The following is an 18,849-nucleotide window of genomic DNA, read 5'->3' as shown; positions in this document are numbered from 1 at the left end:
ACCCGCCGATCCAACTAATATGCCCATATATGGTCATGTCAATATACAGGGTAATGAGGGTATTAATGTATCAGGTATCTCCATACATGCCCATAAAAGGGAAGGGACACAGGTAGACAAAAAGAGACAGAGATCTCCATATATGGGCACAAAAGGCACACAGACAGACGGGTACAACGGGTACTCTGACAAAGCCCCCGACACTATGACTCAGACATATTGGTCAGATCGGTGGTGCGACATAGGTGTGAGGGCTGCATCGCGGTGTGTGTGTGTGTGTGTGTGTGTGTGTGTGTGTGTGTGTGTGTGTGTGTGTGTGTGTGTGTGTGTGTGTGTGTGTGTGTGTGTGTGTGTGTGTGTGTGTGTGTGTGTGTGTGTGTGTGTGTGTGTGTGTGTGTGTGTGGTGTGTGTGTGTATGCAGTCCAAACATTTTTGGATAATATGCAGTATACACATTTCAGTAATTCAAGTCATGGAGATATCATGACTCATTTTACTAGAAATGGGGGTATGGTTGAAATGTGCCTGTGATATTCTGCTGTTACTGTAATCTGTGAATAAGTCATTCACACTAGTGGTTCTTTTTTTCCTCACTACACATTTTTTAGCTTTGTTCCCTCTCTCTCTCGGGCTGGGGCTGTAACACTCTCTCTGGCGTGCTTTGTCTGCTTCGACGTGTAAAGCCATAGCGCCAGAGATGTGTCATCAATCATCTATGTGCTGTGAGCCAGGAGGGTGAGCAGGCAGAACATCAAACAGGTCTCCATCTGCAGGTGTTGGATCAGAGCCCCACAGAGCCCCACCCCAGACCACGGGCCTTTCATTCCAACCCCCCCCTACACACACACACACACACACACACACACACACACACACACACACACACACACACACACACACACACACACACACACACACACACACACACACACACACACACACACACACACACACACACACACACACCTAGCTTCTCCAAACCCGGTCCCACTTATCAGAGTGCTGTTAAGGTGTGAGATCGAAAACACTAAGTTTAGTGCCCAGACGTTATCTTTCATTCACAGTTTGCCACTGGCCCTCTGGAGTGATCAAATAAATACATCTGACAAAATGATTTCGCGATTAGACTCCGTTAACATTTAACATATTAGATTAATAGTAAGAGGTTTTAGTAGGGAGAGACCCCCCCCCCCTCAACTCCACAATTTAGACTTTAATGAGGTGGAGCTGGGGATGGAGGTGGGTTGTTCGTCGCTTGCTCAAAAGAGAATGACAGGGCAGTAATATTTAAATTTCAAAGCCTGATTGGCTGACTGCAGATTGGCAGATTCCGATTGGCACTGGCACTACCGAGTACTCACACTTCAAGCTGTGAATAAAGGATTTGAGGAGAATTCAAGCAAGAAACTAAAGTGCAAAGATGAAAGCGTGAGAGAATAGATCTTCCTTCTTGAACTTATACGCTTGGAGCTGCATTTGAACAATTCATCCTGGACCCTCCCAGACCATTCCTTCCATTGCTGAAATCATTACCACTCCTTAGGCTAACTACTTTGCATCTCCATGCATGACACACTCCACATCCAAGGCTTCATTCAATGACCTTCAACTAGGGTTCGACTTGTACCCCATGAAGCCTTGAATTCATGGAGAGTTTTTAGTTTTTGTCGCATTCCTGAGCCAATAATTCAATGACCGGGTCATCAGTCAGTTGGAGACTCAATCGAGTCTCCGCCGGTCATCAAATTATTGGCTTAGGAATGTGACAAAAATGCAAAAATCTCCATGAATTCAAGGCTTCATGGGGTGTGTAACTGAAAAAAATAAGATTTGTTTTGGGTGACCTACTCCTTTAGGCCCTTTATACTTCGTTGTATGACAAATAGCAAAAATAGCCAACCCCCCCCCCAGAAAATCGAACCCTGGCTTCAACTACATTTTACCTTGATTACACAAGACAATGACAGGCGTTCATGAACTCACTCACCTACAATTAATTTCTCAATGCTTGAATAAACAGGGCAGGTGACAACCACACGTTAGATAAAGAAAACAAAATATCCCAAATAGATTAAACTATAAATTTACAAGGCTGACAGCATACAGTCTGCTTGCAACAGAGGGGCTTCATTCAAGGGAGCTTCAACTACATTTTACCTTTATCACACAAGACGTGCTTTCATGAGCTCACCTTCAATTAATTTATCGTCACCTCTTAAACAAACAGGGCAGGTGTCAGGTGACAAGCACAATGTAAGATTTACAAGCAGAAGTGCTATTCCGCTTTAAGTCAAACAAGTGATGAGTTGACTCAGCCCTGAACTATGGATTGTTTTTCTTACACTGACTGTACGTTTACTGTATCTGTACATTATGTTCAATTCGTTGTGTATTCTACTTCAGGTCTGTGCTTGTGTGTCTACACATATAGCATTCAGCACATAACGTGTCTAGTCCTTGTAAGTACAATATGTATCCTTTTTATACAGTATTTACATCATTGCTGTCGGGCAGGAAGCAGTTAACTCCATTTTGACGCGTTTGCATTTTTTTCCATAAATCAGTGCTATTGAACACCCTTTTGTCTGTGTGTTGGTAAAACAATGATGAACATTGTTATCAATGATGAACAAAACCTCCTAACTCCACTTTTTGTTTAGTTTTTTTCATTTCCTGATGAAATTGAATGCATTTTGGAGTTAGCTGGTTTCTGCCCGACAGCAGAGATATGTGTATTGTATTGATGTGTACCATCATCAGGGCAATGCTTCTTCCTGTGTCAACACATTCCTGTGGTAATATTTGAAGACAGAGCCCGCACACCATTTTCCAGGTAAAGGATTTACTTTATTTTTTTCGACAACATTTCGATCTCACAGGATCTTCATCCGGTGAGTATAGAAATGCACACCTGTTCCATCATTTTTAACCCTTGTCCCCCAAATGGTGTACCTCCCCCACTGTGTGCCACAATTTGGGGGTCAAGGGTTTAAAATGATGGAACAGGTGTGCATTTTTATACTGACTTGATGAAGATCCTGTGAGAACGAAACATTGTCGCAAGTAAAGTAAATCCCTTACCTGGAAAATGGTGTGCGGGCTATATCTCTCTTAAGGGCGCGCTCCCACCGCACTTTTATTTTACCTCTGGGGCGGAATCTGCCAATGCTTTGTCAATGCAAATGCATGGATTCATGGTCTTGCGCATTTTTTCCAAGAATCCACGCATTTGCATTGACAAAGCATTGGCAGATTCCGCCAATGGCTAAAAGGATAACACAAAAAACGTCCTGGGGACTTGTTTCCATTGTGGTCCTATGTATTCAATTCTGTGGTTGGAGATGGTCTCCCTACTTCATATTTAGAATCTACTTTTGGATAGGACACCTTTGACAAGTAGTACTGCTTTGAAGCTCATATGCTCTGGTCAAGCGGGGCCTGCCTCTCTTGGAACAGCCGTAGAAATTAAAATGAAAAGTTACGGATTGCAACTTTAACACTGATGATTTGACAGTGTACAATGCATGCTAATGATGGTCATACCCAGTGCAGTATGTGGGGCAAGGCAAGGTGTGGCCGTCCCACTCATGACCACTCATAGTGAATCAGGATGAAATGGTGGCAGAGTGCAACAGCAGCTGGCTGAGTGCATTGGGCATGGCTCATTTTTCTCCCGAGGCAGAGGGCGTCCCACTGGTGACTTTGATGGATAGGAATGCTGCTCACCCACACACACACATACACCCACACACACACGCCCACACACGTCCCACACACTCAATCTCTCTCTCTCTCTCTCTCTCTCTCTCTCGCTCTCTCTCTCTCTCTCTCTCTCTCTCTCTCACATACACACGCACACACACACGCACATGTATTTGCCATAGAATGACAAAGAGAGAGAGAGAGAGAGAGAGAGAGAGAGAGAGAGAGAGAGAGAGAGAGAGAGAGAGAGAGAGAGAGAGAGAGAGAGAGAGACACACACAGAGTCATACTACACACACTCTGTCCCACCAGATCTCTGATATCCAATGTGAAATGTTTGTGGCCCGCCTAACTGGCCCTTCCTCCCTTGTCAATACACTTCCCAGAAGTATGTGTGATGCATTATCACTGCTGCTGCATGGGGGCTGTCCTAGCCTCCTCCATCACTGGGATATCCAGGTGCATCCTGAGACACCGAACAGGCATAATATGTAATGAAATAGATTTGAGGTCCATGTGGCCATATGATGAGGATGACGATGATGAATTTGTAAATTACCACATTTAATCTACCTAATCACATTGGATTTTTTCATATTAACAGAGAAGATTGTCGATAGCATTGTGAATCAGAATTATTTTATTTGCCTGGTGTGTTTTCACATGGACTTTTTCTAGGTGAGGTTGGTGTAGGTTTTTATAAATAATTAAAAATAAAGATATGAAAGTATACATTTAGTCTCTTTTCCCATATAATAATTATCATTACTATTATAAAATTATTCATTTAAATAACTAACCTTGATAACCAGTGTCGTTCACTAATTTTCTAAGTATTGACACATTAGGCTACTTTAATAATGAATAGTAAGCCATCAACCTACAAAACAATAGGCTTGTTAGATATGGTGAGAGTGAGACATGCATTTTGTCCACTAAAAAACAACAACTAGAAAAGTGCGCTCCTTGGAGCACAGGTCTCCGCCAGGTCGGGTTACCTACCCAGGGCTCGCAAACTGTAATGGGATCTGAACAATCTGACTAATACATCCTGATCACATGACCCCAGAGATAATGTGTACCGATTTGTGTGAGTTTTGGACAAAATCTGTAGTAGTAACAAAAAATGTGTTTAGCAAAACTCTCATGGTGGCACTATAACTGGCCGATTTGAAGAAAATAATTGGGTGGAGATTCCTCCTTGACCTACTGAGTGTCCGTGCAAAACAGGCCCCTCCAGCAAACTTTGAAAGATAATCGTGGTCAATCGGAATAGAATCCAAAAAATCTGACAGATACATCTTGATCAATGACTACAGAAATATTGTGTACCAATTTGAGTGAGGTTTGGACAAAATCGGTAGGAGTAGTAGCAGAAACTGTGTTTTGTTAAGAAAACGCCTTCGGCCTGGCGGAGTCAACAACCCTATAATTATGGTCTAATTTGAGCCAACAATATCAGGTGTTCTGAGTGACTTTCCACTAGGCTATGTCCTGTAAGAGAACGTTATCAGGCATATCGTATATTTCTCACTATCCACTGTGGATTGGCTGTTCTTTTGTTTCCAAGCTGTTGGAAGTAGATAGTCTATATACACTTGGACTATATTTATACCTGTTAATACACTGTTAATACACTGTTAGTGGACTTTGACTACACTACACCTGTCAATAGCTCTTTCACCATGCTAATTCCCAGGCAGTCCAAGTGCAGGAGGCCAAGAAATATTTCTGTAGTAGGCTATAAAATCTCCTGGTTTCTGGTCCGCTTTTCCTAATCCCTGTGTGTAACTACCTGCTTCCTCTTTTCATTATTAGTATAATTTGTTATCTATCTATCTATCTATCTATCTATCTATCTATCTATCTATCTATCTATCTATCTATCTATCTATCTATCTATCTATCTATATATCTATCTATCTATCTATCTATCTTTCTGCTGTGTGACTGCCAGGTACAGGTATACTATCAGGAACATATACTATGGGAACATTAAGGTCACAGTGTTTTCAATAAAATAGCAGCCGTTAAAAGTCGGTAACTGAACTGGCACCTCAATTCATACTTTATCGACAAGCGTTGCTTGAAACGGCACAGATTTTAAGGAACCCATGAGTCTGAAGCACTTCCAGTAAATATTTTTACATCACTGAAACAATATTGCTTTATAGTTCTGTATATGCAAATCTCTTTATATGCAAATCCTGTTCCTTGCCAAAACAAAGTTGTTTGGAAAGCAAACTCATGGATTGTATGTCAGACAGAAAAGGGAATTTGACCAACTTCAACTCATTTTCACTGAGTTAGCATCTCTCAGGGTGAGATGGAGAGAGAGAGAGAGAGAGAGAGAGAGAGAGAGAGAGAGAGAGAGAGAGAGAGAGAGAGAGAGAGGACGCACAGAGTGTTGCTAGGCAAAGACAGGCACCTTTGTCTGCTCAAGAAGTAATTTGGAGATAACACCAGACACCACCATTTCCCCCTCCCCACAACACTCTTTGCTCTCTCACAGGTGTGCGCGCGCCACACTGTGTGTGTGCGTGTGTGTGTGTGTGTGTGTGTGTGTGTGTGTGTGTGTGTGTGTGTGTGTGTGTGTGTGTGTGTGTGTGTGTGTGTGTGTGTGTGTGTGTGTGTGTGTGTGTGTGTGTGTGTGTGTGTGTGTGTGTGTGTGTGTGTGTGAGTGAGAGAGATATCACTACTTAATACACTGATCCTATTGAAGATACAATCTACAAGCAATGGGACACAGGCTGAATGAACACACACACACACACACACACACACACACACACACACACACACACACACACACACACACACACACACACACACACACACACACACACACACACACACACACACACACGTGACTATGTTCCCAGACAGTGATAATATGCTACAGGGCCAGTGTCCCCAGGAAAGTGCACTATGTAGCCAACAGTACAGTATTATGTCTTTATTTGGATTGTCTGTCTTGGCCTGAGATTTGCAGACATTTTTCAATAGAATCAGTTTTCATTGCACTTAATGGCCTTGTCACAAGCATTGTGTAGTGGTACAATATTTATTGTCCACACTCAGGCATTAATACTGTGTAATAGCTTACATCCTATTCTGTAGCATTATGTTTATGCTGCTTAATTAAAAAAGGGCAGAATAGTTATTTGACAAATAAATTATATTGAGTAGCCGATCAAAGTTGACCACGAGCACACCCACTTTGTTATTAGTCTACTATTGAAATAGGCTTTGGAGCAGTGGTGGAAAAAGTATTCAAATTAAGTAAAAGTATCAATACTGCTATGTAGAAATACCCTGTAAGTAAAAGTTCGTTACTCAAAATGTACTTGAGTAAATTACAAAAGTATTGGTATCAAAATGTACTTATACCAAAAGTAGAAAATACTCATTATGCACAAAGTCCCATTTCACAATTTTTCAAATATATAATGTATACACATCTTTTGAAAATAGCAGATCTACAAGCTCACAATGCCTCACATCGCGACCAGTTGTGAGCTTGCAGATCGACTATTTTTCAATTGGCCGGGATGTATATAGGGTTGAAGTGGTTAATGAATGTTTTGTAATAATAATCAAAATCTACAAAGTAACTAACTAAAGTTTTCAAATAATTGTAGTGCAGTAAAAGTACAATATTGCCTCTGAAATGCAGTGGAGTAGAGTACAGTACTTGAGTAAATGTACTTAGATACTTTAGTTTACACCACTGCGTTGGAGTACTTTTTTGACAAACGTCATCATATTTTTAATTGCTGCCATTGGAAACGACCTCAGCTGAATCCATGCCAGTTAATTGTTGTTTATTCATGTGCCTTCGTATCCAAGGCCAACCTAATCTAGGTTACTTACTGGTAACTTTTTTTTCTCTCTCATTACTGACTGGCAAAGCCACTCATATCCGTAAATCCCTCCTTCCATCGAATTTTTCTTAAGGACGATAATCATTAGCCATGGATCACACGACGATCTTCTGTCACGACCGTCATGGCGAAACTTTTGTTTGCACTTTCTCTCTTTTTGGCTCGTACATCTATATAAATGTTCATATTTCAAATATAAAGTGCTTACTCCATGGCCACAGATGTTACAATTATGTACGTCCCCTCAGAAGTACCCGTGTCTTCCGTATTCTTAAAAAAAAAGCATTTTAAGCCGATCGGTGGCCATTTCGGTCGCAATACGCATTCAACTACGCGACCTTATCGGTTGGAAGGTGTATTGCACCTTAATACATTATAAATCTATGAGAAAATGGCCACCGATCGGATTATAATGCTTTTTATTGAACAATACGGAAGATACGAGTACTTCTGAGAGCATACATAATTGTAACATCCGTGGCCATGGGGTAAGCACTTTATATTTGAAATTTGAACGTTTATGTAGATGTATGGGCCAAAAAGGGAGAAAGTGCAAATACCAGGTTGAAGTTTCGTCATGACTGTCATATAATATGGCATGTTGCAGGGCTATCATGAAACCGCGTGCACGCAGTCACATTTAGTATGCGTGATATTCGGTTTAAATAACACTCCCATCTGCATGGCTGAATATCTACCATTTGAGGCACTAATAATACTTTATGGTGGAAAGTGGAAACTAAGGCAAGCACGTTGACTTGGCTGCTACCAGTACGGCGTTGCAAACGACCTCGAGTCTGGGCTACCTTAAATCACATGCTGACATAACAAGAAGTGCGCTCTAGTGTTGCCATGTCCGCTGATTGTGAGCTACTTTGGGCTTATTTTTCTGTACAGTTGCTTGTAAATATTGCACTAAGTGTAGTTGCTTATTTGGGCTTGCTCCCTATTGTTGTTTAAAACAGTGGTTTTCAAACATTTTCATGTCAAGGATCCCCAAATTAATATGTATTTGTCCTCGTGTCCCCATCTGAAAACTGCCTCCCTCCCCTGTCTATTGTAAAATGTTTCAAAAATATTTCATTTTTTTGTTGTCGAAAATAGCAGATCTACAAGCTCATAATGGTTGCATCGGGACACGTTGTGAGCTTGTAGATCGGCTATTTTTTTAAAAAAAAAGCCTATGGATAGGTTTAAAGTGCTCACGTGGTCGATCGCTTCTTTTGGTATTGATAGGTTAATTGAATACTTTATTAACAGTTTGCTAAGACAAGCACAGGGAAGTAGCCTACAGTTCAAAACAAGGTCTGTTAAGAAAATTTTAAACCCAAGAAAGCAAATGGTCCTTTGTACTCAATTCATCGAATTGTATGAAGCTTTTTGAAACAAATAGCTGCAATCTTTTGCAGTCACTTTGAGACAAATAGCAGCATGTTGTTCCTCAAACTATTTAAATAGTAGCGAAAAAAGCCTCAGATTTAAAATGCGTTTAAAGGTGGCAGCTCTCTCGCAAAATCTGGCAACACTGGTGCACTCCAGAACTCTCCACCCATATCCGAGAGGGTTTGGCTAAGACTCAGAGGTTTCTCACCTCCCAAACTGATCTTGTACACAGTAGACGTAGACGGGTGTGCTGTGGACGTCATAGACACCTTACGACAGACAGAGTGCACAGCGGTTGCGAAGGAAGGAGACGCACCACAGACCTGACAGAGAATTGTTGAACTTGATCTTGTGGATACTACTGCAATATTTGGATTTAAGTCTTTCTCATCTTTTGAGGAATAGGCTACTTCACATGCTGGGGAAACATATTGGAACGCCAAAGACTTTTACGCGAAGCTTTAAAGTTTTCGCCACAATAATTGGTAAGCCACTTTATTGACTTAATTTTAGACAATGGCATGTTATTTGTTTAATAAATGATAATTTCTGTAGAATGTCTGTGACCGATGTACGCCTAGGAATATGTATTGTAAAAGTTTGACACACTGTTATGGAAGTGAATACAAATAGTTTGGATGATCAGTCAATACGATGTAAGCATAATGTTACATTATTTGATTGTGATTATATTGGATTACGATTGTCGACTCATATACGTGCACCTGTCAGTCATTTCTCAGACAGCTTGTGATTTAATTGACATTCTTACAGTAGCCTACCTTAGGATGTCCTGGTACAAATAGGCTACAATAAATAGGCTCCTGTATTTTACTGTAAATTGTCATTACACAGTCGTGCATGGCATGCACGACTGTGTAATGACAATTTACAGTATTCTTGCATGGTAACTTCAAGTGAAGTGAATTAATATTCCTCTGGCGAGAGAATATTAAGATTCAGACACTGAATCTTAATAATCATAGCGGATGTTAGAGCAGGTTTCAGCTCTGGATGCTGTCAAATGCAGTGGTGTAAACTAAGTAACTAAGTACATGTACTCAAGTACTGTACTTGTAATTTTGAGGTATTTTTACTTCACTGGAGTATTTCCAATTTTCAATAATTTTACTTATACTGCACTACATCTCAAAGACAAATGAACTTTTTACTCTACTACAATTATTTGACATCTTTAGTTACTAGTTACTTTGTAGATTTTTATTATTATTACAAAACATAATTTTCAGTCCTATATAGATTTCGGCCATTTGAAAATAACCGATCTACATTTTATACATTTAAAAACTTGTGATTTTTTTGCATAATGAGTAGCCTACTTTCTACTTTTGGTACTTTAAGTACATTACTCAAGTAAGAAATGTGAGTAGCCTACTTTTCCCACCAGTGCCACTGAATAATCCCAACAGCATTTCTGCAATGTCAAGACAGGTGTTCAAATCTACTTAGCTCCGTTAACGTTCCTGCTTTGACCACTTGGAGGCGATAGAGTATCTTTTTTATACTAGTGCCACCAGAGCGCAGACAGCCTCAGCCCTAGGATGTCACTGGTATCCATCTGAACTGAAGTTAAGACTGACTGATTGTTGCAGTTCAAAATGTTTTAGGTGAGCAACATGAGGAGTTAGTCTTTATTCTATTTTAGAATTAATAATCAATCTGAAATTGAACGACATTACTATCACACGCACACACACACACACACACACACACACACACACACACACACACACACACACACACACACACACACACACACACACACACACACACACACACACACACACACACACACACACACACACACATTAAAATCCAATAAACAGAATAGAGGAATGACTTTTAATTGAGGTCATGAGAAATAGAATGACGTCAACATATGGCTGATAACCAACATTTAACATCTACTACTAGGCCTATGCTTTGCAAGACACAGTAGCGCTGCAAGGCTATGATGGTGAATGAATATAAGCTACTGGCCCCTAAAATATAAGATGTTCTTTATTGTGCTATTTACTATTATCATAATTGGGTTATATATATATATAGTATTCTATTATTATTATCCCCGTGTCCTGCTGGTCAATGTTTTTGCCCTATCTATGCTACAATATATTATGAATGGCCCAAACTCGCCTGCCCTCCACGTGGGTGTGGATCTCTCCTTCCTATTGGTTTAAAACGGTAGTGTCTTAAAAGAGCTCTCGCGTGATTGGTTAACCCATCTCGGTTTGTGGGCGTGTTTGGGTCGATGGTGGAAGTGCGATACTTTGACAATGTACATTGTCGATGTTTGATTGGAGATGCAGCCGTGGGCATGAGAGAGCAGCGGACACTAGGCTCTACTAGCCCCGTACGAGGCTTTTGCAGTTAACATTATCTAAAGATTGACCAACAAGAGGGACCTCTAGCTTTTTGTTGTTCGGCCTCGATCGGCGTGTCTTCTTTTTCTTTTCTTTTTTTGACCAAGTTAACGGTCCGTGTGTTCCGTGCGTAATTTGATCGTCGGTGGCATTTTGTCTTAACTACAAATAACGCGTTTCTCTGCCTGGCATTTGTCCACCTATCTATGTAGCATTCAGGAGTCCAACACGATCGGGTTGCTGCACAAAAAAAACAAAGAGAGAAAAAACAACCAACAAAAAAAAACAACAACAGATCCTCGTGTATTTGACTTTTTCCTGGGAATATATTCTCATGATAGAACGGATCGGGTTGCGCTTTGACTCCCAGCGGCGATCAGAGACAGGAGGAAGCTTCCACAGATCGGATCAGATCTCTCTCTCTCTCCAGCACAACGGACACACAGTAACCAAGTGATCGGATCCTCTCTCTCTCTCCATCTCACCCACCTCTCCTTCGGTTCTGCTCGCCTTGTCTCCCCCTGCTCCTCTCTGATCACTAGGTTATCGGATGGACCAGCATCCCACCGCCCCCCGGAGCTGCACCACCGGTGGTCGCGGGGCTCCGACGTCCTGCGAGGCTGTCCCCCCCAGTGAGCCCTCCATGAACGTGTACATCCAGTCCACCACCGGCACGCGCTTCGAGCTCTCCTTACCCCTGGAGGAGACCGTGGAGGGACTGAAGAGGAGGCTCTCGCAGAGGCTCAAAGTACCCAAAGAGAGGCTCGCCCTGCTGCATAAAGAAACGTAATGTACCGTTTCTATGATCAATAGAATATAGGGCTACGCGGTGCATGTTGATGTGCTTTCGGAGATATTTGTTTTTGTGTGTGTTTTTTTTATGTATTCTTAAAATGTTTCTCTGGTTGACTTCTCGAGGGGTTCCAGGATAGCGTTGCCATATTTTGTGAGAGAAATAAGCAACCGGGTCCAGGAAAACAAAACAAGCCACATGAGTACTTTAAACCTATGCATCGGCTATTTAAATAGCCGATCTACAAGCACACAATGCGAAGCGTTGTGAGCTTGTAGATGTGGATTTTTTTTTAACATTCTAACAACACAAATGCTCCCCGGCACAAAACATTTTCATGAAAATAACTACCAATATTTACAAGCAACTTTACAGAAAAATAAGTTTTTAAATTATGATTAAAATGTATGTCTGGTTGACTTCTCGAGGTGTTCATGATCGACCGGCTGCTTGTATTTAAAGGGAACATGCTGCATGACGCACGGTGTTGGAATTACGCATGGACACACACCGGTCACTGGAGCAGTGTTGACCGAACGGTCCGCATATTTGCATCGATTCATCATTCGGTCGTTTGTTTACTGAACAACGATTGAATTGCTAATAGGCTACTGTGCGAATATATACTGTATATACCGTAGGGTAGGCTACTTTGGATGCACAAACGTGCTGGAGTAAAGATGAGCGATGTAGCCTTGGATCAAGACTATCATATATGTATTTTATCGAGTGTGACTTTTACTTTAGATAAAAAAATCGATAAAAAAAACATCTATGGTAGTCTTGATCCAAGGCTATGAGGATGATAGATAGATGCGCACTGTAGCTCTTATTCCATTTACCCAGCTGCATCCTGGGCGTTGTGTTGTTCCTACCAGATGGAGTTCTGGGATCATGCATTTAATGAATAAGATATTTGAGAGTGGTTTTGAATAATTGAACATAGAATTGATATATGCGTTAAAGCGCTTTAACTTTTTAAATGTATAATAGTGGGTAGTTTATAAAGACAACCGAAGCTGCTCATTTGTTGGGGTAGCCTACACTCCCAGTATTCAGTAGTCTCTTTAACATCTACCATTCAAATTACTGTAGCGCATGAACAATGGGCGTAGTGGAACAACGCCTTTTCCTTTTTACATGTAGACTGGAACTATTAACCAGTTATCAGTTGTATGGCAGGTTCTAAAAATGGTGCTAACAAAATGGAGCGGGTGGTGGTGGTATGTTAAAGACGGCTTGGGGGGGGTTATCAGTCACATGCAAACAGTCTGCATTGTTTTCCAGTCCGGCCTCTCTCTGTCCCCACACACACCCCACCCACCCCCCATGTAATCGCCTAAGCAAATCACATCATCCTTTAAAACCTGAAAACCCCTTTTTTTTAATCCCCTTCCTCTTCAAATAGTCGACCCACCGTAAATCCAAATGCTGAGTGCCTTTGTTCAGTTGCATGAGGTGACATTTAGGTCATCTCTGTTACACTGCCTGTCCCACACACTCTACTGTAGAGTGACTAGTGATGTGAGTGTGATTCTTAAAGACAGAATGTTCCTTCTTGGTCAGATGTAACACGCTCATGTTTAGAATCTATCAAGAAGATGGACACCAGAATGGAATATGCTGAAATGGTTAATGCAAATATTATTGTCATACTGGTGTACTGCGCAACAGAGTTGTAACAAAAAAATGTAGACAATAACTCGCATCCACTTAGGCATGTGGCAGTGGTGCCGAATATATCCACTGCAAACAGTTGTCAAGCTCCTCTATACTCGAAATTGAAATTTGACAGCCGAATCAATACTTCGCTTTCAAGGAGCGTTTCACCCCTGGCTCTTTTTCAAACTAGTTTTGAAGTCTATCTACCCCCCCAACCCCCACCCACCCCGTGGGCTGCAGGGTGTTTGTGTGTTTGAAAAGAGCAGATAATGTCAGCACGGTCTAATTATGTTGTTCACTCAAACCCTGCAGGCGACTAAGTTCGGGAAAACTCCAGGATCTAGGGATCTCAGATGGGAGCAAGTTAACACTTGTACCAACAGTTGAAGCAGGATTAATGGTAAGGCTCACCAGAATTTCATTAACAAATCAAATATATTTGCATACTTATGCCAGTGTTCCTTGGAACTCTTTAGTCAGTCTCTAAAAACGGATATGTTCTTAATTTTTTAACCCCTTCCCCTCTATGCAATGCAGTCTCAAGCATCGAGGCCCGAGCAGTCAGTGATGCAAGCCTTGGAGAGTCTCACAGAAACTCAGGTAAGGCCCACTGTCTTCTGTAGCATTTATATGACATGAATGTAACTACTGTTGGTACGTTGCTATGGTGGCAATTTAAACAGAGAGCTTTGCAGTTGTTTGTGTATGTTTACATGGGAGGTTGGAGCACTGGACAAATAGTGTTTGTATAGAGACGCACCTAGATGTGAGAGATAGAGAGAGAGAGAGAGGGGGACAGGCTGCATAAGCACAAGCCTCTTTGCCTGACTAATCTCAGCCTCTTAAACAAGCCAAGCCAAGCCAAGCTGGACAGCCGGAGTGAGCTGTCAGGATGTAATAGGCTGCAACACCCTCCAGCAGTATCCTAGTAACATCTGTGTGCATGTGTGCCTTATGTGTGTGCACGCAAGTGCTGTTTGTGTGTGAGGGCAAGCTCAGGCAAATGCCACCCAAGAAAGTTACACACTTAGATGACCAACACCAAACTCACTCCTCTCCCAGTGCATAGCACACACACACACACACACACACACACACACACACACACACACCCACCCACCCACCCACACACACACACACACACACACACACACACACACACACACACACACACACACACACACACACACACACACACACACACACACACACACACACACACACACACACACACACACACACACACACACACACACACACACACACACACACACACACACACACACACACATTTCCAGGAAGTGCACAGTGACTGCACACAGATGCAGTAGCAGAGGTCTCATCAGATGGTAACAGTCTCAGTCAATATTAGCATATGGTTCCTGGAATCATAGCATACAGGCGTAGCTAGAACAGGCCCTGTGCCATAGATGTGGCGTTTAGCGGCTCGGTGCGACTGCTGAAATTCAGTATGCATTTGAGTCAGTGTGACATGATGAGTCACCAATGTGATCAATAGTGAAAGTAAACTAGACAGAGTGAGCTGTCCTCACTGACCTGGGAGCGAATGAGGCGCTATGGTTGAATGCCCACAGACAACAGCAGTGACGTATGTAATGCTCGCTTCCAGCTGACTGCCTGGCTGACTGACTCAAGTTGACTTCCTTTGTAGTGTTGGGTAACCTTGAGAAGTACGTAACTGCAACGGTGAGGCAGTTGGCGTGCTGCTGCTGACTGATGTCGAAAAAAGCAAAAGGTGGTGAAATTGAATGCTGATATTGCGAGCTATAAGCCATGATGCAGCAACAGTCATGCACACATCCCAATGAATTTGTAAGGAGAAGGATGCTTTCTGTTGCAACGTTTAGCTAAGAGGATGTGGGTTGTTGATATGGAATAGTGGCGTGTGTGTGTGTGTGTGTGTGTGTGTGTGTGTGTGTGTGTGTGTGTGTGTGTGTGTGTGTGTGTGTGTGTGTGTGTGTGTGTGTGTGTGTGTGTGTGTGTGTGTGTGTGGACTCGGCTTGCTTCTCGTAGCACTGACAGAAGATGACTTCAGTGTGTGTGTGTAGGTGTGTGTAAATGTCTAGATGTGTGTACGTGTGTCTGTGCACGTCAGGGTAGTTGTGGTGGTGGGCTGGAAGCACACCCTTACCCATCATTGTGGCACACCTTTTCTGTGTAACCAGGAGTGACTGTCGTTCTCACACATAGAGGCCTTCCAAGTAATTCAGCTACCGTACAGAGAGGCATCTCTCTCTCTCTCTCTCTTGCTCTCTCTCTCTCCCCATCTCCCTCTTTCTTTCACACTGTCATCCACAATGGTGTGAAAGAGCATTTCAGAAGCTCAGGTGTGCTTTTTGTTTCTCAGAAATAGTCTACGTTATTATGCACTACTACTGTTGCATTATTTCCACAGCCTGGCGGGGATAATAAGGGCAGACTAAGACTGATGTCAGGTCAAATGGTTAAAATAAAGCCAGAAAAACGGCTTTTGTCTGTTTCTATCTGAGGAAATTGATTCCTCTTTATAATTCATGAGGCGGAATGGAATGATATAGATTGCAGAGAGATTACAGATCCGAGTAAGATTAGAAAATAGGAACACAAAAGCTTCCCTCATTTCCTCCTTCAACAACTCTGGGGCTATCAAAAATCAATCAATGCACTTAGCTCTTAAAAGTGTCTGATAGGATAACTGATATGCCCATGCACTCTAAAATAGCTGGAATGAGACGTGGGGTAGAATTTTCTAGCTGTGGTAGCATTAGAGCAGTGAGTGGGTTTAAGCCCTGATCGCCTGCTACCCACCCATCCATCCATCCATCCATCCATCCATTCGTCCTCTAGTTATGCGAGGTCTGATTTAGAGATCAGATGTAGTGCCAGGAAGAGATGTGTGTGTTCTTTGAAGTCATACAGATCGCCTTGTTTCCTCTCTTCTGTTGGGATTTTGGGTAGCAAAGCACACTAACGGCTATAGCTAGCCAACCAGCGCAGACAGCTTCCAGTGCTATTTGAGACTTCTGTGGTGCAGGATAGATAGAAAGTGTTTTATGGAAAGGGAGCCCTAGCAATTATCGGAATGGGATTTTTTCCCCCCCTCGCCTCCCTTCCTTCTCCCTCTCTCGTTTCCGCTTAACAGCTCTTCCAGGGCCCTATAATTTGAATGTGCTGTGGTTGGCGTGTCTGGCAAACTGGCCTATGTAGATGCTTCAGTTTGACCACGGTGATTGGCTTCCATAGCAAAGACGACACAGGCTGCCTTAATTCCCCCCCTGGCATGGCATCTCAATTCATTTCTCATGACATCTAAGCTGTATTAAGCCACTACCTCCCGACTGTCCATCAAAAGAGTGGTATTTTCTACTCTGCCGTCTCATTCTGTCTGCCAAATAGAGGCTGTGTCTGCAGCTTATATATATGCTCATAACACACACGTGCATACACACACACCACAGAATTGACAGGGTATATTTAAGAGGATTTCTCATACTGCTTGGCGAAATAAGAAAATGCCTGATCCTCACAGTAAAAAATAATGTATGTTTACAAGGCGAGCACTAAAGGGGAATTAAAGTAGTACGTACTGTTCACTATTTGTGATCATACACTGTATGTGGGCAGTGACGTCAACTCTTTATTTATTGATCTGTATATGACAGAAAAAAGGATCATGTGCCTCTTTCTGCACACAGGGACTATTTGCTCATTGATGCACAATGATGTTAAAATGAAAGCCACGCAAGCAGGCACAGAGGCAGGCATCACCCTTTACCATCCCCCATTGCCCTCCCCCCCAACACAGACCCGTCTTTGTTCCTGTCTTAAAGCATGAACACCAAACCTGCCCAGCTGACAAACCTTCTAACGCAAAACAATGATTGAGGGTCAGGCTTTAGGTTTGACTCCCCCACCATGACCTCCATTCTCCCTCTGTACCTATAGTCCTTGGTGGTACTCTCAGTTGACTGCTGCTACTACAGTGATGCATACTGGTTTCAAAATCAATGCGTGGCCCAGCTGGAGGGAAGCTTGGCTTGCTGCAGATTGACATATTTTGCCTTGAAGAGGAACACAGATTGCCTTGGAGGAGGCAGCATGTTGCCGCTCCTCGTTTCCCTATGGAATACGTTGATACGTATCCGTTCTACCTTTCTGTTCACTCTCTTGTCCCCCCTCCAACATCGTTGCGACTCCACCAGGGCTGGTGGAGTCTGTTGTCGGGTAGCTGCCCCCGCCCCCTTCCTTTCCTCCTCCTGCAGGAGTGACATATCTGAACAAGACACAGCTCTGACTAACGCATGGCTTTGTCACTGTGTCTGGAAGCAGACGGATGCAAACGGGAAGTATCTAACTATCTGTGACTAGTCACCTTGGGTCACGCCCATGCCTATACCCACACTGCTTCCCTTATGGTGAGAGAGACAAAAAAAAAGGAAGACAAGTATACGATAATGGCGTATATATATATGTGTAACGGTGAGCTTTGTGTCAGGTATGGGTTGTTCTGAGCCATATCACACATGGCTCTTTATTGTCGTGTGAGTCTGCTGTAGGTTGGAAAAGCTGGGAAGAATGAGTGTACCCGTGACTCAAAGATGAAGAGATAGAGGGGCAGAGATAGAGTCTGATGGAAGAATGGGAGATGAGAGGAGAGCAGGCAGAAGGTTGTTTACTGATAGTACTGCCATGGAGATTTAACTTGCATCCGTCTGACGAATGACTGCACAGTTAATGGCAAAAATTGAGCTGCAGTGATTTACATTCGTGAAGGTTGTGGAAAATAATGTGCATTTATTGAGTGTGTGTGTGTGTGTGTGTGTGTGTGTGTACTTGTGTGTACAATATGCGTATACGTCTGTCTTTTTACCTGGGAGAGGGCCTGTAGATGAGAGTGTGTAAAACAGCTCAATGCAGTTGGTCAATATGTTTCTTTTTTCAGTCCTGCACCCTTTACCTAGCTTATCAAGATGCTAGTTAATCACCTAGATGGACACTACTGGAAATCATTGGAGAGTAATTGTATTGAGGATTTGGGAGT

At 42.5% G+C, this 18,849-nt stretch overlaps 2 protein-coding genes across 2 annotated transcripts in view; one reads left to right on the top strand and one right to left on the bottom strand.

Annotated features, from left to right (window-relative positions):
• hcn2b (hyperpolarization activated cyclic nucleotide-gated potassium channel 2b) overlaps positions 1–18,849 on the bottom strand; it is a 354,462-nt gene that overhangs the window by 260,303 nt on the left and 75,310 nt on the right. The gene's annotated exons all lie outside the window — the stretch shown is intronic.
• midn (midnolin) overlaps positions 9,218–18,849 on the top strand; it is a 28,826-nt gene continuing 19,194 nt past the window's right edge. The window contains exons 1-4 of the mRNA XM_084066480.1: positions 9,218–9,454; positions 11,896–12,139; positions 14,121–14,208; positions 14,346–14,408. Of these exons, the coding sequence (XP_083922606.1) occupies positions 9,385–9,454; positions 11,896–12,139; positions 14,121–14,208; positions 14,346–14,408 (465 nt within the window). The 5' untranslated portion in view covers positions 9,218–9,384. The remainder of the gene's footprint in view (positions 9,455–11,895; positions 12,140–14,120; positions 14,209–14,345; positions 14,409–18,849) is intronic.

Source organism: Gymnoscopelus microlampas, assembly GCF_963454915.1.
Source record: "Gymnoscopelus microlampas genome assembly, chromosome: 9".
NCBI lineage: Eukaryota > Metazoa > Chordata > Actinopteri > Myctophiformes > Myctophidae > Gymnoscopelus > Gymnoscopelus microlampas.
Note: the sequence above shows the minus strand (reverse complement) of the source record. Positions and strands in the feature narration are given on the sequence as shown.